This window comes from Crotalus tigris, unplaced genomic scaffold, assembly GCF_016545835.1.
Source record: "Crotalus tigris isolate CLP2741 ecotype Arizona unplaced genomic scaffold, ASM1654583v1 scf7180000017625.6296891, whole genome shotgun sequence".
NCBI classification, from domain to species: Eukaryota; Metazoa; Chordata; class Lepidosauria; order Squamata; family Viperidae; genus Crotalus; species Crotalus tigris.
The window spans coordinates 4,619,820-4,647,045 of NW_024096520.1; the positions used below are offsets into that span (position 1 = coordinate 4,619,820).

The 27,226-nt window shown below is 36.3% G+C and overlaps 1 protein-coding gene across 3 annotated transcripts in view; it reads left to right on the forward strand.

Annotated features, from left to right (window-relative positions):
- RNF123 (ring finger protein 123) overlaps positions 1-27,226 on the forward strand; it is a 116,471-nt gene that overhangs the window by 1,816 nt on the left and 87,429 nt on the right. For all 3 annotated transcript variants that reach the window (XM_039334025.1, XM_039334027.1, XM_039334026.1), the window contains 17 exons: positions 1,866-1,974; positions 3,202-3,286; positions 7,626-7,705; positions 9,550-9,647; positions 11,603-11,657; positions 12,011-12,096; positions 12,557-12,643; positions 12,902-12,969; positions 14,332-14,457; positions 15,716-15,824; positions 17,458-17,562; positions 19,254-19,379; positions 19,479-19,571; positions 20,225-20,298; positions 24,271-24,388; positions 24,700-24,799; positions 25,437-25,498. In XM_039334025.1, coding sequence (XP_039189959.1) covers positions 1,893-1,974; positions 3,202-3,286; positions 7,626-7,705; positions 9,550-9,647; positions 11,603-11,657; positions 12,011-12,096; positions 12,557-12,643; positions 12,902-12,969; positions 14,332-14,457; positions 15,716-15,824; positions 17,458-17,562; positions 19,254-19,379; positions 19,479-19,571; positions 20,225-20,298; positions 24,271-24,388; positions 24,700-24,799; positions 25,437-25,498 — 1,554 coding nt within the window. In that variant the 5' untranslated portion in view covers positions 1,866-1,892. The remainder of the gene's footprint in view (positions 1-1,865; positions 1,975-3,201; positions 3,287-7,625; positions 7,706-9,549; positions 9,648-11,602; positions 11,658-12,010; positions 12,097-12,556; positions 12,644-12,901; positions 12,970-14,331; positions 14,458-15,715; positions 15,825-17,457; positions 17,563-19,253; positions 19,380-19,478; positions 19,572-20,224; positions 20,299-24,270; positions 24,389-24,699; positions 24,800-25,436; positions 25,499-27,226) is intronic.

A 27,226-nucleotide genomic window follows, 5' to 3' on the forward strand; every position in this document is an offset into this window, starting at 1 on the left:
ATCTGGCTTGTTTTAATAATTTTAAAAATGCCAAATACTACAGTGTTTATTAATGTAGTTACTCCATTTCAGCTGACATTTGCACTCTTTCTGAGCTATCTAGTATCTTTCTCTAAGATAAGTGACCAGAATTTGGGCTTCCTTCTTAGGAATAGGCCTTCCTTCCTGTAATAAACTTGTATAAAATAGCTTTATAGAAATTGTAATTAATTAGAGTTATCTCTGCTTTTGCAGCTGCATTTTGTGTCCTGCTGTCTATTTCTTGGTCTCTCTTTTTTAGCATTCTCTGATATTAGAGTTGTTTCTAGATATGCATTTACTATCAAAGTTCACAGTATAGAGATTATTAGAAAACCTGTTAACTTGGACTGGAAAATATTTTCTTACAAAGGTGCTGATTTGAGGAGAGATTGTTTTGAGTGACCAAGCAGGAAGGATTTACAGAAAGTTTTAATTTAAGGTCTCATAATGTAGTAATTAAGACATCAGGCAAGAAATTGGCAAGAAATTGTGAGTTCTAGTCCTGCCTTAAGTACAAAGCCAGCTGCATGACCTTGAGCCACTCTCTCTCTCTCAGCCCTAGAAAGGAGCTAAGGGCAAGCCACTTCCAAGAAACTTTGCCCAAAAAATAATAATAATAAATTCAAGGACTTCTTTGGGCAAAGGCTCACATTCCCACCAGCAGAGATGTGTGGACAAGTTTAGTAGTAATGTTTAGTATTTGTGAATATACTGTGGGGGTAAAATTATGGTTCATAATAATAACCTTCTGCCTTGTAGTGTAGTTCAAAGCAGCACTGCAATCTTAGCCTAGGTTTTTTTTTACATTATGCTTCAGTCAGCATGTGGATATATAATATATTAACTGTTTATAATGTTGCCAAAGTTACTTTTTGTGCTGTGTTGTAAAGGCAATATTGAATTACTATATATGCTTGTGTCTGTTACTAGAGAGGATAAAAGTTAGTTGCTTTTGCTATTGTATAAGTTTAAATAAAGACTATGACGGTCAAAATGAGATGTATTTGGAACTTGAAACATCCTTGCTTCATATTATGAGATAATGTTCTTAAGATGTTGTATGGGGACTTGACATTTGTGAGACAAATATTCTTGAAGCTATATATAGCTAAAGTGTTATATGTCTGTACTGAGAATGGATCTAGATATATAACAAATACATCTTTGAAGATACCGTAATCTATTGCTTACATGTTCTATTAAAAAGCATTACTTTGAATAATGAAGAATAATGAATATCTATTAAAGCAAGTCCCCATAAAAAAAATAAGTCATATTTTTCTCTTGATGACTATCAACCTATCAACTTTTTGTACTTACATAAATATGTGTATATACTTTGTACATTCTTCTCAGGTTTTTTTCTGGAATAGGCGTTTTCCCTGTTCTTCATTCTCATCATTTTAATAGGTTTACTTTTCTTGTACAGTATTTGCTACTATACATTTAAAATTTAATTTTTGTCATTTTAGTAGTTCTACTTGCAAATTTTTAATTTTTACTAATCTGTTCTAGTTAATGCTAAATGAAATAACTTAAAAGTTATGAGTTTATTTTTCCATCTTAGCTACTAATTCTTATTTAGTATTAATTCTATTTAACTCTAGATGCTATAAAGCTGTTTTAAAAATATGTAGTGGATCATTATTTATTTTTACATTTTTATAGCAAATTCTTACAGACAGGCATGCCAGAAAGTGAAAATGACATTGAAAAATAAAATGCAAAAATAGGTGTTTCTTTATATTATTCTCAGTAGTTTTATTAAGAGCATTAAAATCTTTTATAGCAATTTTTCTACAAATGTTATAATTTCTAATTTATTTCATGTTACATCTTTGAAGTTAGTGACATTAATACTGTCCTGAACTATGACATCAAGAAGTTCTGGCACAGCATTTCCTCGGAAGAATTACAGATTAAGCACTGAATCCGAAAAGTCCAAAATTGCAGGTAGGAGCAATATTGTGGATTCTGGGGAGACGCTACTTATCTTGTAGGTTTTTCTTGGTTCTAAGTCAATTATATAAAGGTCAAATACAGAGATATATATTTTATTTGACATCTGTTTGGAAGGTCAGCTACAATCATAAATCTTTAGTAGAAAAAAAGCCCCAGCTAACAAAAAAAAGTAAATCGGGTACAAAAAGACACACCTATTTTTTTTTTTTACTAATCATTAAGAAAAGGAAGTTTCAGAAGGTATATTGTATCTTATAGATTAAGCTTACTTTCTAAATTTGTGAATACAATCTCATTCACTGGATATTAAATATAATGATACATTACTTGGTTGTGACCTAGAAAGCCCTACATGGCATGTGGCCAGGCTACCTACAGAACTGTTTCTGTCCCATTATATCAGCCTCTCCCACTCGATCAGGTAGGGAAGGTATGTTGCAGACCCCATCAGTTAAAGAATTCCAACCGGTGGGGTCTAGGAAGAGAGCCTTCTCTGCCTTTGCCCCTGCCCTGGGGAATATTCTCCCCCCCCCCCAGAGATGAGACAGACCCCCCACTCTCCTGTCCTTCTGCAAAGGAGTTAAAATATGACTCTGGAGCCTCTTGTGGGGAGCTCAGAGGAGCATGCAGCCATGGAGATGGTTGGCGCTGTGAGAGCCCTCCCTTTGCCTTCTTGACTGATTTGTAACAGATTTAATCCTTGCCTCCTTTTAATTGTAAATTTTCTATATTTTTATTTTTTATGTACTGTTTTTATATTTTAACATTGTATTTATTGTACACCACCTAGGAATACAATAAGATGTTACCGGGGGTGATGGGTGGTTCAAAAATGTGAAAAATCAATCAATAAATTCCTTGTCAAAGAGCATTGATAGAAGCTGTCTTCAGTCTGGAGGAAAATATGTTTCTTAATTCTTCATCCACACAAATACAGAAGAGTCGGTAGTTTTAATTCAGTGAGCCTTTACTTAGAAATAGTTTTAGATGTTTATGAGCAAGACTTATTGCATGGATGTGAGATTACTTGATGAAGCAGACTGAGTTAGGCAAGTCATTCTACTGTAACCTGGTTTGTCTGAAATGGGAAATCATGCAGGAATATCATATTCTGTTTTAAATTGTAAAGAAGAAATAAATTCAACCAGAATGTGTTTGTCACACTCTGAAAGTAACACGAGTATCTTGATTATCTGACTTGGCTTTTGCTACTTGTAGGAATAGTGAATGGTAAGCTCCTGAATGATTATCTTCATCGTATTTTTCCCAGTGCTGATGGAACTCAACCTTCTGCTGCATGCAGGTACTTGTTCTTAATTTATTAAATACCAAGCAAATCATACTATTTGGATGTGGCTGATGAGTAAACCTTTAGCAGGTAGAGTTCAGTGCTGACATTATATAAAATAGATCTACCATCTGTTTTATATATTATATACAAGTATTTTTGTTATAATATTTATGCAGGACTTTCTCCTCATTTTGAAAAGGTGCGTGAGAGGCAATAAAATCCTATTAGCTTTTATGGTACCTTGTAAATTTGGTTGTATGTTATTTACAAATTGCCAATAATGCCTTAATATCTATGCAATACTCAGAAAATTGTGTGTGCTTTATAAATGTTAAATAGTAACTGCAAATGTTTATAGTTCTTGAGACTTGTAATCTGAAAACCAATATCCACTAAATTTCATATAAAGATGTGAAATTAATCAACTTCAGGTCTTCCAATGTGAATTCATCACTACTGTAACTAAGTCCATCCATTTGTCTCCTGATTGTCTCTTCTCTTTCCTTCTATCTGTTCCCAGCATTAGAGTCTTCTCCAGAGAGCTGAATCTTCCTGTGTCCAAAATAGAATAATTTGAGCCTGGTCATTTGTGCCTTTAGTAAGAACTCTGGGTTGATTTCTTTGATAAGCCATTGGCTTGTTTTCTTGGCTGTCCTCTGTATTCTCAGGGGCCTTCTCCAACACCAAAGTTCAAAGATATCAATACTTTTCCTATTTTGTTTCATTAGCATCTCTCTTTAAATTACTACAGGGTTACAGGTGTTGTGAGCATAGACAAATCACAGCATCTGAATACATTTTTCAAGGTTTTCATGGCTGCTCTACCAAGTGCTTCTGCCCTGCTGTATATTTTTTGACTGCTTGTTCTCTACTGTTGATGGTTGATCCTAGAAACATTCTTCCATTTCATTATGAGCATTGTCAGTTCTAAGGTTGGTTGTTGTATCTGTTGTCATTAGTTTGGTGGTCTTTATGTTTAATCTTGATTCCATTTTTTTTTCACTCAGCCCCTTTTATTACTAAAGTTTGCAGATCCTTTGCATTTTCAGTTTTCAGATAGTGGTGTCAGCATAGTGTATGTTGTTATTGTTTCATCCTCCAATTTTAAAATTACCATAATCTTCTTCCCCTTAATACATCTTCACCATATGGCCTTGTTTCATTCCTTTACTAACATGGGACCAGACTGTTTCAATATGTTCTGTCTGTACTATGGCTTCTTGACCGTATATAGATTTCTCATGAGGACAGTAAGATGTCAATAAAAAAAGCTCTTTCATTTCATATTTTATATGTTAAATTTGAGTATAATTACATGATAATTCCTTTTATTTTTTTGTCCCTAGATAATACATGCAAGTTTAGCCTAGTACTAATGCTGCTAGAGTTTCATGTGAATATTTCTTAGGACAAATGCATGTTGTATGTTTTTATTTAAAGATCTGTTAGGGTCAAATTATACTTAGCAACTGAACTCACAACTGAGTTGCTAGTGTTGTTAAAAATAACTTTCATCCTGTTTTACTTTTAATCACGGGAGGTTATCAGGAACAGGACTGGTTTCTTGTTGCATTGCTGGAGCTTTCCCAGACTGTTTATTCTTTAAGTATTCCATTTCAATATTTTTTTTTTATTTTGAGATAGAAAATTTTCTATGTCAGATTTTTTCATTAGTTTATTAAGTTCATAGAGATCATTTGGATAGAAACAAAGGTGTTTGTTGCTAGCACATTTCCCACTATTTTGAAACAGAAGCTGTATAAAACTTCTAATTATTAATAAATTGGTTTATTTTATTTATTTTAAAAAATGATCCCCAACCCATTGCGGCCCCTTATTTCCTCAACCCCCTGTGATGTGAACCTGTCAATTGCTATCACTCTGCAAACATTCAGGCAAACATTTTTGCTCCCCAGTGCAAAACTATATTAGAGACATGTGGCACATTACATAAATCATGGATTCCATTTAGTTTGCTAGATCAGGGGTCCCCAACCCCCGGTCCGTGGACCAGTACTGGGTGGCAGCATGCCAGCAACCAGGGCGCACAAACAAGCAAAGCCCCATCTATGAGATGCAGGCAGCACACAAAAGCATGCGTTCTCCTATCCGCGAAAAAACCTCTCTCCACAGAACCAGTTCCTGATGCCCAAAAGGTTGGGGACCTCTATTCTAGATCACAAATTAAATGGGCTTCAATTATTATGTCAATTCAGTAGGAAGTTGGAAATCATCTTGCTATGGTATATTGAATATGTATAGCATTGTACAAAATTCAGAATTGAAGAAAAGGGTTGCCAAATCACTGTTTTGCTCATTTTAAGGGAAAAAAATATTTCAGATACAGGTAGGTAATTCCTTTCTTTTGGAACATCCTTTCTGTCAGTGAATGATGCAGGGTTTACTGTTCCATTATGCAATGTCAAAATAATAGCACGGGGTCTGTTAGCATGCTTTTTTTTTAATAGGAACTTTTTAGAACTTTTTAGCTTTTAATCCCTTTGAAGAAGAGTTCTCTTGTATATAAATAGAAACATGCAAAAAAGTAAGTACATCTCATTGAAATATTTAACTTGTTCAACATATTTCAACATAAAAGTTATTTGTATAATGTAACAAATATTATGCACCATTTACATTTTCTAGACAATTGTGTAATTTAAATAAACCTACATGGAAATTTTGCATGTGGAAAAAAATATACCCCTACATTTCTCACAACCTCAAATTCCTAAACTTAGAATCAAGTGTAAATTAGAACATCATTAGAGAGATCTGGGAGAAACTTGTCTTATTGAAAGCTCAGACATATAGTTTGATTGGTTGAAATGTGTGGTAACATCTCTAGAGAGATAGAAAGCTTTTTGAGGCCTCAAGGAAGAAGATTATAGATGTCTATGAGTTTGGAAAGGGATTTAAAAGATCACCAAATAACGGGCTGTCAATCATTCCATTGTCTGGAAGACCATCTACAATTGGGGAAGATTTGCAATACCTGCCAATTTGTCTAGGCCAGGCTGTCCCAGGAAGTTCAGCATGAGAGCAGAACACACAATACTGAAAGAAGTCTCTTAGAATGCCAAAATGTCATTATTTGATCTACAATTAGCTCTCGCCGCTATTGATATCAAAGTGCATGAGTCTACCATTTGAAAGAAGCTGCACAGATTAGATCTATATGGGAATGTGTGCCAGGAGAGGAAATGTGTGCTATCCAGAAAGAACTTCAGAGTAAGACTAAAATTTGCTTATAAGCACTTAGGCAAAGAACAGGACTTCTGGGACAATGTATTCTGGACCATAGAGGCAAAGTTAAAGTTATTTGGTCAAAGTACCAGAAGACATGTTTGGCCAATAGCATTTGGCCAATAGGATTTCACTAGAAGACCTGGACAATAGTTGTAAAGCATGGTTGTGGGAATGTTATGGTTTGGGACTGTTTTGCTGCATTATAGTCTGGATAGCTTATCATCATAATAAATTCTTCATTGTTCAAGAATATGAGATCATTTGTTAGAGGATTGAAGGTGAACTGAAAGTGGACCTTTCAATGCGACAATAATCCTAAATATTCCAGTAAACCTACCAAGGAAATTAAAGGTTCTGGAATTGCCAAGTGAAAGCTTGGATCAAAATCCTATCCAGATGCTATGTAATGATTTGAAATGGGCTGTACATGCAAAAATCCCCTAAAACACCCACAGCTAGAAAAAATCTGCATGGAGGAGTTGGAAAAAAATCCTTCCCAGTCAGTGTCACGTTGTTTCTACCAAGGGGGGCAATAGCAGGCTTTGGAGCAAAGAATGTCCTTTATGCATTGAAGGAAATGGCATATCTCATTTAATTTTTTGTTGAATAAATGATTTGCAAAGACAATTTTTAATATTTTTATTTACATCCCATTTTTCTTTATATGCTGTCTGAAGATAAAATATTCATATGCCCACATATGTTAAAAAAGAAAAAAAAACTATTATACAGGATGTTCTTACTTTTTCACATGACTGCAGCTTCATTAAATTGGTATTTAGCTAAGGATAATGTTAAAATAATTTAGGAAATCTGATCTATAATTTATACAAAACACTTCAGAGAAAGTCATTTTTTTTTCTTCTGTTCAGGTGTCCCTGTGGTTTTGTTGCCAAGGTTTTTCAGAAGTAATTTGCCATTGCCTCCTTTCTAGGGCTGAGAGAAAACGACTGGTCCAGGATCACCCACCTGGCTTTCATGCCTGAGGCTGACTAGAACTCACAGTCTCCTGGTTTCTAGCTTGATGCCTTAATCATTATACCAAACTGGCTCTCATAGAAAGTCATACAGAACTCCTAAAAGCAGTTCTTTTTATTCCTAGGAAGCATCTATCATTTCAAAATCTACAAGAACATATAGAACAATTATTAGCAGAAAATGCCAGCTCAGAAGATGGTCAAGGTAGGTATCTGTTTGGTTACTATGTTAAGGTAACATAGAAAAGCATCTTATGAAAATTGAACCTTATCTTTTTTTTTATTCTATATGGCAGCATTTCTCAAAATGTGGTCACAAGAATTAGCTGGAGGTCTCACTAGTTAGTACAAAATATGCTTAATACAAAATAGCAGGAAAGTTTCAGAAATCTATGGTTAATTCGAGTACATTTTTTTCTTTTTCAACATGCTATGTTTCCCTTTCAGGGGAAAAGTAATTAAGTGTGGAAGGCAGGCAGCTTCTGTGCAAAGTTGACCATCTAATGTGATCCTCACTCAGCAGGGAATAAGAAGCAATAAAGTTGTCATAAGAAGGACCTTGAAAGAGTTTACATGCATCAAATACCAATAGAATTCTTGGTGCTGCCTGAGCTTGGCTGTTTACTTGCAGACATTTCATCACCCAACTAGGTAACTTCATCAAGGCCCTGTTTGTGTTACCTAGTTAGTAACAAAACATCTGAAAGCGAACAGTCAAGCTGAGAAAGCACTGAGAAATCCATAGTTCAACAGAGAGAGAGAGAGAGAGAGAGAGAGAGAGAGAGATGGAAATTGTTAAAGCAGTGGTTCTCAACCTGTGGGTCGGGACCCCATTTGGGGTCGAACGACCATTTCACGGGGGTCGCCAAACAAGGCTGTCCGCCATTTTTTCCCCCTTTTCTTTGGCCACGCCCCTGGCACCCGGTGATGTATAAGTGGTTGGGGGTCACCACAACATGGAGAACTGTATTATGGGGTCGCGGCATTAGAAAGGTTGAGAACCACTGTGTTAAAGGCTTTTATCATTGCTTTATATGATATGTAGGATAAAATACAATGATTAAAAGAGGTGCTATTTTTCTTGCCCAGTCCCAATGAAGTTGTTAGTTTTATGTATAGAGGGATTGACACACATTCATTTATCATTTATATAAAATTTGTGAACTGAAACTTGGAGAATTGATGCAGTGATCTGCGGTACAGCTGTGAATCATTTTAACACGTGCCCAACGGGAAATGGGCTGTTGCTTTGAACTGAATAAATACATTTGAAGCAGCTTATACCCAAGATTTGTTTTAATAGATTTGTATTTGATTCAGAGATATTTGTAATATTGTAAATGTTAAATTGTTCTGCATGCTTTTTTCATAGGCTGTAAAGTCTTTCCTTTTAGACATTTATAAAAATAAACATTACTGTACATAATACAGTTTTTATGAAAAATAAGCATTTTTTAGTATTTTATAAATATCAACATTTACCATTTTCTTTGGGTTTGCTAAATGGTTCCAGTAATTAAACATAGTCTTATATTTAGATATTGCCTAAGTAATTTTATAAGGAGTGGAAAACCAAGTTCAGCTTTGGGAGAACCACCATCAGGCAGCGGCAACCGTACTGAATGGTAGTAGGAAACCCTGTAAGGCAGGATTGGGTACTCTGATAGCATGCCATAAGTTTTGATTTTAGCTTATCCCTCTTTTGGACTTTATGAAACATGTTAGTAAATGTCAACTAAAGACTAAAAAAATATTCTTTAGAAATATTCTCAGATTCAGCAAGTGACAAGAATAATCATAGTTCCAGTTTTCGTTGTCTCTTTGCAAAAATATGTTGAACATTTTGCATCCTTTTTTGAGTAATGCAAAACTTTCATTGATAGATTTCTTGTTATTTCTATTAGAATACCTATTAAATATACTTATTAACTATATCACTTCCTTTCTAAAGTTCATTTCTGCTAGAAAATGGCACATATATTGCCTGGGATTGAATTTCTGGTAGAGTTCCAGGCCTTTCTCATTATACTTCCTGCAACTTCGTTTCAGATCAAACTGTAGATGGCAGACTCGGCCCTTCAACTGTAGTGCTGGATCATACTAGTGGCTTTGAAGGGCTCCTGCTCGTAGATGATGATCTGCTTGGAGTGAGTGTGAAATATTTAATTTGATAATAATCGCTGTAGATGTAGAAAAAAACTTTCTTTCCTTCCCTTAATAGGTAAACTATTTGTCAGCATTGATATGGGTTAACATTAATTTGAGATCCCATGTAGCAAAAAAACTATAACTGTAGATTTCTATTCTAATTTAAAATAAAGAGTTGTTTCTTTTTTTGTCCCTATTAGTGTTAAAATTTCATATTCATAAAGTTTTGCCTGCTGCAGATGTAATCAAGTGGTGTGAGTATGGCTTGGGTAGATAAATTGGCAGAGGTAAATGTCAACCACTGATCGAAAAGCCTAATCCATTTGGCACAAAGCAACTGAAATAAATGTATATAATCAATTGGTTCCAGATTATTCTTCTGCCCTCTATTTTATGCTATTCCCTGTTATTCCTTTACTAAAATAATTATTTTGCATGTTGCCTTTCCATTTCCTTAGTATAGCTATAGTAATAAAAAATAAGCTATTATATGTTAATTCTTTAATTTTTAAAAATGTATTCATTTTAAATTTAGATAATTCTAAAGTCATGAATTAACAAGTTCAAAGACATGACAGTTAAACAGGGCTCTTTTTCAGGTGGTGAAATATTTGCATTGGGTATATCCTGTTTAATTATATATTGATTGCATATTATTATACATACAACAATGGGAAATCATAACTACCGGTTCTTTAGCTAGTGTTGGCCTTCATATACCTTGTGGGTTTTTTTATTATTTATTTAGGTTTACTTATTTATCCAGAGTCACTTTGGATAGTGGATTGGTAGCTTATAAATGTAATAATATATTTATTAAATTTATATGCTACCAATCCACTATCTAAAGTGACTCTGGATAAATTTATTTATTTATTATTAATTAGATTTGTTAAGGCTACAAGATTCCAAAAAGACTCTGGGCAATTTGCAAAATATCCAGTACATAATTAAAACAGTCAAAAACATAACAAACATAATTGCCTGGACAAAACAATAATAATAATTGTAAAAAAAATGCAACAGGAACTCCACTAACACAATGACCTCAGGCCTGAGAGCAAAGCTAAGTCTTAAGGGAGTTTTGAAACTCTTGGAGAGTGGGAGCAATTTGTCCCTAGAGTTGGGGGAATGCTATTCCAATAGGCAGGGGTTGTGACATATTTCCCCAGTCCCACAACGTGACAATATTTAAATGAAGGCACCTGGGACTCACCTACTCTGCCTGAATGTTGGGTGGTCAAAACTAGTGAAGAGAAGCAGATATTCTTTGTTGCTCTCCATTTAAACTCTTCTTTTTCATTCCCTTGGAGAATTAGTTTCTACTGTTTCTGTGTGCTGTTGATAATACTTTTTTTAAAAAAACTTGGTTTTATTTGAGAATTTTTTCGTCCCTCACATTGCTCATTAAATTCAGTTTCTTATCTGAGGAAGAAGAAACAAATCCACCTCTCCACTGAGCCTATACATCAAGGTAGTCATGTATCGCTTATATTACCAATCCAAGCAGTCAACTAAGTTGCCCTGAAAACAGAAGACATTATCATTCTTTCTTTATAAAGGTCATTTATTACTCTTGGTTTTTCTGTTGGTTGTTAGAATCACATGCTGAACCATCCATATGCACTTGTATTTTATCATCCTTTCTGATAGTTTTAGGCTAATAGTTCACATTGATTGTTAAAGTTTTTACATGGTTTGATTGTAGTCTAATACATGTTGTGTCATCTGCAGGAGTAGCTTTCTCACATTATCACTAGATATTTGTTTGGAAAAACATGAGATTAGGAAGTAGACATCATACTTGCACATCTACTGATTTTAGGGGAGAGAATTCACTAGTAGTTTGAGATTTGGGTCTTTGTAAGTAACACAATACTTTAACGTTCTTTCTCCTGAAATAAAGTACAGTGAAACCCTTGTGACAATCCCTTTTCTTTGTTTCTTGTATTAGGTGATTGGGCATAGTAACTTTGGTTCTATTAGAGCTACTACCTGTGTATATAAAGGTAAGAATAAAGTAGGGCAACCTTGGAAAGATACTGATTCAAGTTGGAAGACAGATGTAGCAAACAGATTAAAATGAGAATTTATTCTCCAACTAATCTCTGACTTGAATTTTTGTATTACAGATGTCTTAGCTATTTTGCAAGAAACTTTTGACAATGAAGTATTACTATCCCAAAATTATTTTTATTCTACAGCTAATAAATAATGCTTATAAAAAACAAGGGATTTTGGAAAAGGAAAAATGGATTTATCCTTTGGAATTCCTTTAGGATTCCTTAAGTGTTTGTGATACTTGACAAATAATTGCAATCTAAATGGAACTTTGCTGCATGTCACTTACATTCCCTTTTAGGTAAATGGATCTATGAGGTACTGGTTTCATCCCAAGGTCTCATGCAGATTGGCTGGTGCACTCTCAATTGTCGGTTCAATCAAGAGGTAATGTTACAGCATTGCATACGCAGTCTTGCCACTCTTTCTAAATATTATTAAACAAATACTTGTTGTATTTCAAAGTCTGGGGCAGTATTGAGAAATCTATGTGTTTACCCTATGTTGAGGTCTGTAATTTGTGTTTCTTAATATTTTTCCATATGACACTGACAATAATTTATGGAAAGGGAGAAGCATCGTTGCAACAAAATGTTTAAAAAACATTAATGACAAGTGATGGAATATTCTAGTCTTAAGCTAACCTTTCTACTCTTGTTCTGGACATGTTATGCTAGTAAACAAAAGGGAAATACTAAGTTAAAGCTTAAAACATATTTTAAACATCTGACCTCTTGTAGTGAGATACTGACAAGAGATTATTGAAAAAGTATGGTATGAGAATACAAAATGAGATAATAATCCAAATACTTTGGTTAAAATTTGTTCTTGGTTGGTTCTTACAAAGGAAGGAGTTGGGGACACACCAGATTCATATGCTTATGATGGGAATCGAGTGCGCAAGTGGAATGTGACTACAACTAACTATGGGAAAGTAAGTGTCCCTAATTATTTTATTGATCTTGGAAAGTAGTAGTTGAGTATGTAGCTCAACTTCATTCCATATTGCAGAACAGAAGGGTATAGTTTATTATATTTCTCAGATTGGATAGGAAATAAGATTGGGCTATAGAGTGGGATATGAAGCAGAAAGATAATGTAGTCAAGGAGGCATGCATGTTTAATAAATTTGAAAATAACCATGAGGGAATACTGTTTACATGTTTTCAGAAAAACTCTTTTCTTCTTCCAGTCTTGGGCAGCAGGAGACATTGTCAGCTGTTTAATAGACCTTGATGAGGGAAACATTTCTTTCTGTTTGTAAGTATTGTGTTCAAAATCTCCTGCGTGTCACTTGTTACAGCAGTGTTACAACATTTCAGCATCACATGTACTAAATATATTCACTGAGATCATAAACAATATTGTAACAAGGTTTTTTTCCCCACTTCACCATAATACTTCTCTGTAAAGTAGAATTAGTAAAAGGTCATATCGTGCTGTATTCAAGTTCTGTCATAGAAACTGGTACAGATTATTTTTGAGCAGGAATTTCTACTATATGTTGATAAAATTGGTAAAAGCTTTCTTTCAATCCCGTGTGAGACATAAAACATGAATTGATATTAAAGTTAAGTAATCCATGTGACTGGCAATTCTTATATGATTCCTGTGAGGCTTCACTGAATAGGCCACTCTATATGAGAAGCCGATCTTATTTACTGCAGTTATCTATAGCATTGTATCATCTAAAATCTACAGAGAACTGTAGCTATATAGCAGAATGTTCACTGGAATACTATGTGTGAAGGGCAATGATAGGTAATATTTAGTGATCAGGAATCATACTTTTTAAAAAATATGGCTTTATTTGGCCTCTGGCTGGTGATGTCATTGAGTTAGTGAGCCAAACTTTTTGGCCTGCATGTTTTGGTTTTTAGGGGCACATTTTAAGATGCAAAATAGGAGCCTTTAGCCTTACAGAGGCACAAACCCATTTTGTCCTTGAACTTTGCCATCGGAAGAAATTGCCTAAATCTTTTCTAAGAGTTATACAAGATTGAAAGACAAGGCTTCTGACCTATGATCTTATGGATTTAAATAGAAAAAAGAAGTGGAAAGCAAGCAAATTTAGTTACTTGGTTTAATCTTAGCAGTATACTCTGATGACGATAGTTCTGCCTTCCATTAAATACATATGCCACTATACAGTTCTTAGGAAATCTGATATACTTGATGCAGCAACTAAAAATAAGAATAGATTCCCTTAATGCAGAATCCCCAACTTAATAATACTGAGAAAGCTAAAAGTTAAGCAATAATCTAAATGGATTGTTCCGACAGTTGTGCCAAGTGATTATAGAATGGCTTGTTCTTTAGACACATATGCTTCTGCAGAGAAAATAGCATAGGTCTGAATCATTTGGTGGCATTCTGAGACTGAATATAATCTTAGGGCTCTGGCAAGAATTTACCTTTGGAGATAAAATCCAGGTCTGGATCATAGCAATGGGTGAGCAAATTCTGCCCTTAGGCTGTAGAATCTGTTTTATATTTCTTGGGGGGGGGGGAGATGCTACATGGCTTTGAATACTTCTGCATTTTTCTTATGACTGCCATGTAAATACTTTATGACAAATTGTATGAACTATAAAAAAAATTCTTTCCTTTTTCCCCCCTCAGGAATGGTGTGTCTCTGGGGACAGCTTTTGATAATATTTCAAGAGGCTCCGGCATGGCCTATTTCCCTGCCATCAGTCTGTCATTCAAGGAATCCGTTGCCTTTAACTTTGGCAGCCGCCCACTCCGATATCCTTTAAAAAGTTTTAACCAAACAGTGGAAAATTTTTTCCTGAGAAATGTCAATATCTAAAATGTTTTATTTTTCTTTATTCGTGTTCATGTTAGCTTTTCAGTGATTCATTGAATCTTACAGTTATAATACCTAGAAAAAAAATATTTTCTTAATGCATCTTGAACATATTTTACTTTTGTTACTCAGTAAAACTGAAGAATAACTATATAAGGTTTGTTTTTTAATTGAGGAACATCTAATAAGTTTTTACCTGAGCTGAAATTTAGGTAGGGGATTTCATCTCATGCTTTTGATTAAGATGTTGTGCCAGATTTTTCCCCCCTTCTAATATGTGGAGCTTTAAGGAAAAAAAGAGACTCATAAGGATAATGGTAAAATTAATCCTATTTGTTTTCAGTTCCCATTTGCTCCTTAAGATGGGAAGACACAAACACTATAGTGCAGACATGTCAAACACAAGGCCTGGGGGCCAGATGCGGCCCGCAAAGTGGTTTCATGTGGCCCGCGAAGCCATCCTGGAAACAGTGAAGGAACGGCCCCCTCTGCCTTGGCCCTGGCCCAGGCCAGCCAGGAGCCAATGTATAATTTTGTGGTGGCCATCTATGCTGAAACGCATTCAGTCTTAGCTCCACAAGGCCATCTGGAAACAGCGAGGAATCAGCTCCTGCTATGTCGGCCCCGCCCCCTGGGTGCATGCTGGAGAGGTGTCACCCTTTGTGAGGAATGAAGAAATGGACCGTGCCTTGGCGCTTGCCCCAGTCCCTTCTGCCATAGACCCTCAGATCTATCCCACTCCTGCCCAGGCCCTGACAGGCACCCTTGTCACGAACGATGTAGAGCTGGCCATGCCCACCCAGTAGGCCATACCCACTCCATCCATGCCCACCCAGTAGGCCGCACACACCCGGCCCCCCGAGGGCAACCGCAATACTGATGCGTCCCTCAATGAAATTGAGTTTGACACCCCTGCTATAGTGTGTGCCTAAAATACACTTGGCAATTAAAAAAATAAGAATAGCAACTATCTAAAAATTGAATCCAGAAAAAAAAAACCTCGGGAAATATCTCCCTTGCCCACTGCATGATGCAGTCATACTTGTAAGGCATTATTGCTCTTTATGGACTTTGCTTCTCTCCTAGAGAACCAAGGGCTGCCCTTGCCCATTGAAATACTGCCTCTTTCTGGGCCAGGCATTTAGAAACTTCGAAGTAGTAAATTGCTTTCCAGTATATTTCTTAATAATTCCCTACATATCCAGTGGAGGGATATCAGCCCTTACAGGATAAGCCAGCTGCAGATCTGATGAAAGCTCACAAGCTCCTGGGATACCTCAACAATGTTATTAAAGTAGATGTTTTGGTAAGATTGTATTTTCAGTGTTACTTTATTTATTTAGACGTTGTTCTATCAAAAACTTAGTTAAATTTATTTTATTTAGGTGTGTGTAGTGTATAAATATTTATGTTATTCAACCAAAGCTCTTTCAGCCACTTTCAAAGAATGAAGTAATAGAACACTCATAACACAACAAAACAGCATTTGTCTTATTTTATGAAGATAAAGCTTTCTTATCTTCAAGTGTACACATGTGTATATCAAAAATGAAAATGAGTATGATAAATGTCCCTTTGCTACACATATGCAGGCTCTGTGGAATTATATTTGGAGTTTGAAATATTAGTAAGATGAAAAGGAAATGCCTAAGGTTCAAATTAGATGGGTTTTTGGAATGATGGTGAATAATGGGGAAGCATGCTACCATCCTGTATTTAATTTGTTAAATCTAATGAAATGAAACAAGTAAAATCTTCAATGTATATAGCTGTCCATTCCACAAAACAGCTCTGGGCAACTTACAGCAGGCTAGAATAATACAGAACACAAAGTAAAATAGCAGTAGTCAAAAGACCAAACCAGTCTAAACCACATAGCACATCAAAGGCTCCAACTCCTATAGGTTATGCAGTCTTGTGGGAACACAACCATAAAAAAGCCTTCAGAAAGACTGGTTCGGTGTGTACCAATCTATTCTTGGGGGGGAATGGTGTTCAGCAACTGCTTCCTAGCTCCTATAGATTTCTTTGAACTAACAGGACTCTGCTGGGTCTAAGGAGATGATCATGCAGATATTCTTAAATTGCACCTGGCAAACAATGCAGGAGAATGCGAGAAAATGCAACATGCACACACCAAAGCTGTTCATAACTCTCCATTCTGCTGCATTCTGTACCAGCTGCAGCTTCCAGATGCTCTTCAAGGACAGGCCCATGTAAACTGCATTGCAGTGACCCATTCAGGAAATTAAAGTGTAAGTGACCTTAAGATGGGCTCCTAGTCTAAGAAAAGGCACATCTGGTACTGAAGATGAATTTGTATGAAGTCCCTCCTGGCCACAGCTGCCACATGTTCCTCAAGCAGGAGCTATGAATTCAGGAGGATTCCACAACCTCCTGAGGGGAGGGTACCACAATCTTACCTGGAATAAGAGATCCAGAGGATCCAAAAGTCAACAGCCATTTAGATTTGCTAGCCTGCTCTTCCCCATTCAGATCCCCCACAGCCTCTGGACAGAATCGGAAACTCTACTGCAGCATTTAGTTCAGTTGGGGGGGGGGGGAATGTAAAGCTGGGTAACGTGTTATGCTGTATGTAATAGTAACAGCATTTCATCTGTTCTTCCCCTGCAAATAGCAGATAATAATGAACAGCATTAGGTGCAAGGGAATTGCTGAACTCAAAGAAATATAGCACATAGTAATCTTTCAAATGGCATCATCTAGTATTGGGACTACAGGGTCAAAATCTTTCAAGTAACCACTATATAGTATCTAGATAATGCCAGATTTGTCAGGATAATGAACTTGTTTCCTTTGTAAGGAACTATCCTGTATTTCTGAATTAGAGACCTGTTTCAAGGACTTCCTTAAGAAAATTCATGTAAATTAAGGATCTATGTAACAAGTTGTGCAATCCTGAATGTTTTCTCTTTCAGGAAGGGAAGCTGGTAGAAAGGGACTCTTCCACCTGGCAACTCCAGGGGGAACCAACAATACTCATCACTCTGGCACACATTTTTAATAATTTTGCCCCTCTTATGGTAAGTTTCCTCAGTTTATATCTTAAGATTTCTTTCAGTGTAGGATTTTCTACCTAATATAGTAGTGAACTTGTGTTTGTTTATTCAGTTGCAGAGATCATTCACACTGTGACACAGAATGTTGCATTTTTCCATGATATCTCCAGAGAGAGCAAAATAGAAACCTATTTTGGATATCAATACCCATAAATTCTAATCACGGATTATGAGAATTGATACGTGGCGAACACAAATTTGCCTTCCCCATCTACATTGATTATTAGTAATTTTCCATGATTTTAGGCATATTTTCTAGTTCCATGTGGATTTGCTGCAGGTTAAACCTCAGAATATGGTCTTTGCAACTGAACTTTTATCCTTTCCAATCAATGTCTGAATTATTGGGATCAAGAAAAGATCGGGTCCTCTTCCTTTACTCGTGGGCTTTATGATCTGCTTTTCAGAAGGTTATGGGGAATATGTTTCAGTTAAAGTGGTGAGTTATAAGGTTCTGAATATAATTTTGGATTTTATTTATTCTTCTTTCCTATATTTTGAGGTCTGTTGCCAGCCAGTTTCATTCTCAAAAAAGAAGCCAGCTTTGTGAAGTTATACAATTTACCTTGTGCTGTTCTTTATATATGAAGTGCCTAAATAAAGAGAAGCAGTGCTATTATGTATTTTTTAATTAAGAAAATACCCTCACCTTCAAACTGTAGCACAAAACTCCCCTCTCCAACTTAACTAATTCCAGGAAGGAATTACATCTTGTTCATCAGCAAAAGGGCTGTATTTTCTCCTTGTGCGTAGGTCTATTGCCTAGGGCAGTGATGCCTTGTGCGTAGGTCTATTACAGCGGTTCTTAACCTTTCTAATGCCGCGACCCCATAATACAGTTCCCCATGTTGTGGTGACCCCCAACCATTTATACATCACCGGGTGCCAGGGGCGTGGCCAAAGAAAAGGGGAAAAAATGGCAGACAGCCTTGTTTGGCGACCCCCATGAAATGGTCGTTCGACTCCAAATGGGGTCCCGACCCACAGGTTGAGAACCACTGGTCTATTACCTATGGCACAGGGCATGCGCGCCATCGCCCCAGTCCTAGGCCTTCAGCTGGGTTTTATAAAACTTTTTCGCTTTAGGCCTCCGCTGCCGTGTGTAAAAAAAAAAGGTTCAGTCAATCAGCCAATTTCAACTTACGGGGAAAAAAAAGATCTTGCAAAGTTGGAATTGATTGATTGAACTTTTTAGTTCCACCCAGTCTGCCGTTACCACCACAGCCATGCCCACTGAATGGGCCACACCCACCCAGTTGGCCGCACCCAGCCAATGGGCCACACCCACCTGGCACCCGACAATGCATAAGTGGGTTTTGGGTTGCAGTTTGGGCACTCGGTCTCTAAAAGGTTCGCCATCCCTGGCCTAGGGAAGGAACAGTGTTCTTTACAAAAGTTGTATATGTATCTGGAACATTGTAGGAGAAGAATTGTACTATTTTAGAAATATGGCACTACTAGACTAACTGAGGAAAGCAGTAATCTGTGGAGCAGATTGCACCTACAGTTCTCACGACATCCCAGGATTCTTTTTTTTTTAATGAACTCTCATGAAACTGCAGCATGGGTATAGGTTTAATTTTTGTGTCACTATGGATTTGGTCTGTATGGTGGTCATTCTCAGTTCTGCTACTTTAAGGACTCTTTTTGTACAGTGCAAAGTGTACTTAGTGGAAGATGTGCTCATGAGTTTCCTGCTTGGAATCTTGGAAGGGGGAGGAGCTGTAGAAGCACATCCTCTTATTCAGCAGTTACTGGATCTTATGTGGCTTCTCATGGAGGTGAGTTTCATTCTGTCTTTTGCATTCTAATAACTCTGGGCTGCTTCTGTTCTCCATTAGGGCTACTTAGGGTAAATGTCTTCTGTTTCTTTTCTTCAGGATTATGAAGTTCACGAATGCCTCAAGCAGCTGTTGATGTCCCTGCTCAGAGCATACCGCTTTTCTCCCATAGTTCCTGATCTTGGCTTACAGGTGAGTGATATTATTTTGTCACATACCAGAAAAAATTCTTGATACCAAAGACAGCATGAGAGACAGATTTTTCGCCCTGATTACAAACTTACGAGTTGTAAATCTCAACTTGGGGCCTACCAAATGTGTTGGATGTCAACATACTGCTATGAGTGGTCATGTTACCTAGTGATTATAGCAATTAATACAACTTGCATCAGGGATCAGTTTGGAGAAGAATGTTCTAAATCATTTAAGAATTCTAGGTTACAGGTAGTCCTCAACTTATGACCACAATTAGAACTGGAATTTCTGTAGTAAGTCATTGTGGTCATAAATCAGGCCTGATTTTATGACAATTTTTACAGTGGTTGTTATTAATCATATACAACTGTTAAGCAAATCCAGCTACCCAATGGTGCATTTTGCTGGAAAGAGGCAAGAAAAGTCACAAATCACATTCATATGATTTGCACAGTGCAACTGGCCATAAATGCAGACAGGTTGCCAAGCCCCCAAATTGAGTGGTGCAATGGCTATGAGTGCAAGTGCAGGTTATAAGTGTTTTTTTCCAGCTGTTATAACTATGAACTATCATTATAGTCATAAGTCAAGGATTACCTGCACTGGTCTCTATAAACTGATTGTCCTTTTTCCTCTTTTTTTCTGCCCAGATCCATTATCTTCGCCTTACTATTGCTATCCTAAAACATGAAAAATCCAGGAAATACTTGCTCCATAATGTCTTGTATCCTTTCTTTATATATTGTGCATAGTTGTTTAGATTTCTCAGTGATGCTTATTCACTGACATTATCAGATTATTCCAAGTATAGGCAGTGTTAAATGTAAAATAGTGTCCTCCTGTTTTGTGAGTTATTTTTCAAAAAATAATTAACTGTTGATGAGGCCATGCATTAGTTCAGATTGAGTTCAGAAGTGTGTGTGTTCAGTGTATGAGAGCCAAATACAGAATCTGTTTCCATTTCATTAAATCAGCATACCTGTTTTCAGAATTATGTCACAATCCTGGAAACATATGTGAGTGCTTTAGTTGAGCCATAGACAGGTGCTGCATTTGTGCTTCTGTTGAATCAAGCAAATTCTGAAGCATTTCTACTGAATCAAGCATTGGTAAGCTCTGTCATTGACAACTAATTTATAAATGTATTTCAGGAAGCATTCTTTGAAGTTTGAGATATAAATATTGGGGCAGAATCCTTGGAGCATGAGGAAATGACAAGATTCTAGTCAAGGAATGCCTAAGCAATTGAAAGTTTGATAATTGCTTCCCTTATATTACCCTTATTTTGTTTCCCTTCACTTTTGAGGAATATTGCTGTGATAGGAAATCTTTGGAGAATATTTATCCCTTTTTTATCTTAAAATTTCCATAAGTAGTTATAACAGATTAGATTGTTTTACTTCAACTTTATTATAATGCTGTCTCCCCACCCTATTTAAGTACTAAATCATTATCATCTTGAACTGTTTACTGATTGTGTGCCACCCAGTTGTTGATTCTTAATCATATAGGTAGATTTTGTCCAAAATCATCTCTCCCTAACTTGGTCCTACAGGTCTTCTAACAGTGCTCCCATTTCTTGACCTCAGAGCAATAAACTATTGAATGCACTAATTACTGCACAGTGCTAGGGAGAGCTGTGTCCTTATGGTGCAGTTTTATCTCAACTTTCCCATGTTTCTTAATGATTGATCTAGTTAGGATCAACAGCCTATAGCACTCTGTCTCCTAATTGGACAGCCAGATATCCTGGGAAGCCCTTAATTAGGAAATGAAGTAGTAACCTTTTCCTATTCCTTTCAGCTGTTATACCTAATTGGATTCTGTGGTGCTTTAGGTTTAATTTTTGTCTCTTTATTTTTTATTATATTTTTGTAAAATATATTTTTATACAGTGGTAATTTTCAGTATTGATTAAAGATTAATGTTTATATAACTTAAACCATTCATTAAAGATAAAAAAGAGGTATTTTAGCAGTATTCATTACGATTTAAAACTTCAATGTTAGTAGTATAAGTTTATTTAGCTTTCTCATCCAGAAAACTATTGCAAGTTGCATCAAAGTATTTGTTGTGCAAAAAAGCTTTTTGTCTGAAGGTGGTATTAAGGTCTCTCACAGGCATGAAAGATCAGAACCACATATGAACTTCCAATTAAACTATTTTGTTACAAATGATACCTATGCACAAAAAACTACTTTAACAGTTAGCATCAGGTTGATGTTCGATAAGGGTCAGTGGAATTCAAGAGAGGTTGGACTTGGACTTGGTCTGTGGCTATGTAGAGATTCTAGGCTGATTACTCTTTTGACTCCATCCTGAGGTTCTGTCACTCCTCCTCCTACATTCTCCAGTGCACTGTTACTTAATAATATTTGTGCATGTTAAAAATATGAACATAGCAAATTGGAGAATTAGAATGAAAAAAGAAAAAGGCTATTCAATTTCTAACTTTCTCCTTTTTTTGTGCTTCTACTAATTTACATATTTATAAACATTTGGCTTTGCTTATAAGTAGTATTAATTTTCTAAATTGAAAAAAATATTTTTTCTGAATTTTTTTCTTTACTTTTCCCAAAAGCATACATGATATAATTATTTCTGAAATTGAACTCTACAGTGGATTGTTACATTTCTACTCCTATTCCACACTGGCATTTTCATTGAGTTCTACATTATTACTTCAGGGTCTCCTAGGAAATAATCACGTTGAGATTTTCTTCAGCACACATCTAAAGAAATTTGACATTCTATAGTATACATCACTTACATGTGTTTTTAAATAAAATCTAATTTGCATTGGCTTTTTATTGTAATAAATAATTTGGAATTGTCTACTGAAGCCACATTAACTGACACCTAATTCTTGATCATCGTATAAATATCAAATAAAACTGGTACAATTCTTTAAATATTCCATGGTGAAAACTATCATAAGCTGATTTTTGTTGCGGTTAGAGCAGACATGTCAAACTCGCAACGTCACATGACATCGCGCAACGTATCGGAGCTTTTTTGCCATTGCCGGCAGTGGGGTGGGCGCAGCTCTGGTATGATGAAACCAGCCCGCGGGCCGGCAGTTTGACACCCCTGGGTTAGAGGGCTACACCACAGGTCGGCAACCTGCGGCTCCGGAGCCGCATGCGGCTCTTTGAGCCTTCCCCTGTGGCTCCCAGCCTCCTCTGCCTTTGCAGAGAGAGACAGAGACAGAGAGAGGCCATTGCGCTTCCCTGCTTCTCTCTCTCTCTCTCTCTCTCTCTCTCTCTCTCTCTCTCTCTCTCTCTCTCTCTCTCTCTCTCTGTGTGTGTGTGTATGTATGTATGTGTGTATATATATATCACACACACAAGAGAGTGCACTCACAGTGTTCTCCGAGGAGCTGAAAAGCTTTCTGGACGGAGCTCCTCCCTTTGCTGCGTCTCTGCAGGAAGCAGGAAGCAGGAAGGGCAGGAGAGAGCTAGCTAGCCCAGCTAGGCTGACTCAGGAATTCTGGGAGTTGAAGTCCATGAGTCATAAAAGAGACGAGATTGCCCACCCCTAGCTTGTTGGACAACAGCTTGAAGCTTGCCAGGTGAGCAGCAGATAGGAGGGGGGGGGAGAAAGAGAGAGAGAGAGGAAAGAGAGAGAGAAAGAAAGAGAGTGGGGGAAGAGGAGTGGCAGACCAAGGGCAGATAGGGAGGGAGGGAGGGAGAGAGACAGACAGAGAGAGAGAGACCCTTTTGACATCTAAAATGAAGATAACACTGCATATATCCTTTTTTTACCTTTGTGTGTATGTAATTTTATTCTCTTAAAGCATTCTCTTGGTGATCATTGTTTTAATGGTATGGATATTCCCAAGAGTCATATTTTTACTTTTATTTTTAATGTGTGTGTGTGTGTGTATGTATGTATGTATGTATGTGTGTGTGTGTATTACACACACACACACACACACCTATAATAAAGGTAAAAAAGGATATATGCAGTGTTATCTTCATTTTAGATATCAAAAGCGTTTTGCGGCTCCCGGTGTTTTGTTTTTGGTGGGAAACAGGTCCAAGTGGCTCTTTGAGTGTTTTGGGTTGCCTACCCCTGGGCTACACCATTGACATTCAGTCAGTGACACAGGCAAACTAAAAACTCTTGGAGGCAGTCTCTTTCTTTGACTAGAACAGCTGTTTGAATTTTAGATCTGTGTGATGGAGTTTAATTGAAACATGACCTGAGAAAATGTAACAAGTTCCTCTGCTGGAGAGTTTGTGTACAGTTTTATTCTATTAATAAATAGGAAATAATTTCTGGTGTTTTTAGCTGGAGAATTCTTTTTTAATTGCATTTAAGACCGCTTTATGTGCTATATAGGAAACTTCCTTCTATTAGATCAGGTTATTTGTGCAGCTAGCTTAACTCTTAGATATGCTCCAAGTTATTGCTGGAAATCTGAGCTCTCTAGACTCTCTAGATTCCTGATTCAGGAATTGGCTTTCTCTCAGAAGGCTCGGCTGGATTAGTTACTTTATTTAGAATGAGTCCATATAGAACCAAATATTTGCATATTTCAGTTCATAGCTTAATTTCAAATGCCTTACAGAGCTGATTTCAGGAAAACTTTTGGTGTGCAAAATTATTTTAACTCACTTCAGGTTTCTTTTTCACTTAGATTGACAGATACACTTGTCTTGAATTACTACCAAATTTCCTTAATTCCTTCCAGATTTGATGTTCTTCGCTCAGTTGTATTTTTTTACATCAAGTCCCCTTTGCGTGTGGAGGAGGCTGGCTTACAGGAGTTGATACCCACCACCTGGTGGCCAAATCGCTTCAACAAGGAGGTGAAGAATATAAGCAGGGAATGACACAGTGGCCTTAACACCTGTGATTCAGACTTTATCAGGATATATTCTGAACATAATAAAATTATAGAGTTGATAGTGAAGCACTTTGGGGATGGTTATTGTCTCTTATCAGCTGTTTTAGCTCTTGTTTCCAAGCTTTTCCGATCCATCCTCTTTTTTAATCATGTTTTGTTGGTAGAAATTTTTTAAAAGCCCAATTCCCCACTGTCTTTGAATGATTTGAGTACTTTATATTCAGTGTTTATAAAGCAGGTTTATAATTCTGTTGCTGCCTTCTTTAAATGCAGGGCAAAGAGACTAAAGAGATAAAGAATGAGAGTTCTGAAGAGAGACTGAGGAGGCGAGCTTATGAGAGAGGGTGCCAGCGGCTTAAAAAACGCATTGAAGGTACAATAATTGGTGTATGAAATTTGGATTTTCGTGGCATTGTAGATCAGAGTTATGCAACTTTTTATGGGCTGAAGGCTTCAGTTGGCATTTGGGTGGCATATGTGCTATACATGGATAGAATAAGTAGAATTTATTACATTATTTACATTTCAGTTAATTACATTAAATCTAGCTATTTGTGTGATGTTTTAAATTTTCAGGTTTTAAATAATTTTCTCTTTTGATCACATTAAGAATGAAAGATTTTAGAGGTCACATGCAAGGCTGTTGTCCCTCAGTTAATACACCTGTATTGGTGTCTAAGGCTTGAAATCACCGTGATCAATACCTACCGGTATGAATCATAGCTTGATCCCAAAGAAAATGTACAAACCGAAGCTGGATATTGCAATGCTGTCAATTTTATTTGCTTTCATACTCCCAAATGTAATACTGATCAACTCAGTTCTCCTCTTCTCAAGGTTATCTGGAGCAGCCTACTAAAACTTTTAGTAATCTTTTGGGAGAATAATGAAATAATGTAAATGGGCTGGTTTTCTTTCTAGAGTTTCTATATAAGACTTGAATAAATTCATGAACATGGTGATGGACTCACCCAATGTTTCTAAAAGTTATATTATTTTTTCTTTCGTAGTGGTGGAAGAACTCCAAGTGCAGATACTGAAGCTGTTGTTAAATAATAAAGATCATGGTGTGGTAAGGCCAGTTTAAATAACTGAATGGCTGCAGTAATTCTGAATATAAACTTGCTTTATGCTATTGTACTATAGTTTTTCCTTTCTTTGCTTGTATTTTAAGAACTAAAAGCTATGTATATCCATGCAGCTCCATACTCCTTGCTGTTAGCTTCATAAAACATTGATTAATTTAATGAGATATTGAGAGTCCTTATTGCAGGAACATACAGTTACTTTGTTAAACAAATCTAATATCTTACTTGATTTTGAGGGATATATCTTGCTAATGCTTGATTTAGCATCCAGGTAATAAATTTGCTTTAAAGTATGTTGTTTGCCCTTTCCATTGAATCTGACTATTAACTGCAGGCTGCAGTCATATTAAATTCTAACATTAAATAAAAACATTAAGAATTAGTGCTGCTCAGAATAAATGAGTGTTTTTAGTTAGGTCTCTTCAGGTTAAATATAGTAGCATATATGACACAGGTTTTTTTAAGGAATCTTGTTTGAAATCATGTTGAAGAATACAAAAATTTAGTCTATATTATTCGATTTTTGTAATATTTAATATGAGGGCAATTCAAAAATAAACCTCTGTTTTATTATCAACACTTGCAGATACAGAATTTTTATTATACACATTAATATAACTACAACATTACATTACTTTTCAACATAATCACCATTCAAATTGAGGCACTTGTCATAACGTCTTACAAGATTTGAAATTCCTTAGTAGTAGTCACGGTGCCAAATCTGGGCTATGGGGGTATGTGATCAAAAGCATCGCAACGGAACTGCTTCAAAGGTTCTTGGATGCGTTTAGTGGTGTGCGGGCGAGCATTATTGTGAACCAACATCACACTGGAAGTGGTGCCATAGAAAATCCTGCCAAATATGAAGATGCCAAAGGAGTACTGCTGGTGAAGTTCATGGAGCATGGTTCGACCATCAATTCAGAAGTCTACTATGAAACGTTATGAAAAAACAGACGAGCCATCCATAAAAAGCATCGGGGCGTACTGACTTCCGGTGTGGTGTTGGTTCATGATAATGTTCGCCCGCACACCGCTAGATGCACTTAAGAACTTTGGAAGCAGTTCTGAGTGCTGAGTGACTACTACTAAGGAATTTCAAATCTCGTTAGACGTTATGACAAGTGCCTCAGTTTGAATGGTGATTATGTCAAAAAGTAATGTAATGTTGTAGTTTTCTAATATGTATAATAAAAATTCTGTACCTGCGAGTGACTGTCATTGATAGCCAAATGGAAGTTTATTTCCGAATTTCCCAAATGGAAGTTTATTTCCGAATTTCCCTCGTATAATCACTGTTCAGAATTTTTTAAATTACAAGTAATCCTCAGTTAATGACTGTTGTTCAGACCAGCAGCTTTGTTGTAAATGCCAAAGTCGTAAAGTGAAAAATAATGTGACTGGGCTGATTTATAACAGCAGTCCCTGTTACAGTCTTTAAGTAAGCCCTGCATGGTTGTTAAACACAAAGTCACATGACCACAATTTGCAACTTTCTGCCTGCTTCCCCATGGATTTGTTGGAAGCTAGTTTAGTAAAATAAATGTTAACTGGAACATAGTATCACAAAGTGTATGATTAATTTCAAGTTGAAATTATTTTAAACAATTATCATTTAAAAAAACAAAACAAAAAGTCACAGTAGAAAATAGTCTGTCAGTATAAAAATTATCATATTATAAAAATACAATATGAAATTGCTCTTTAAG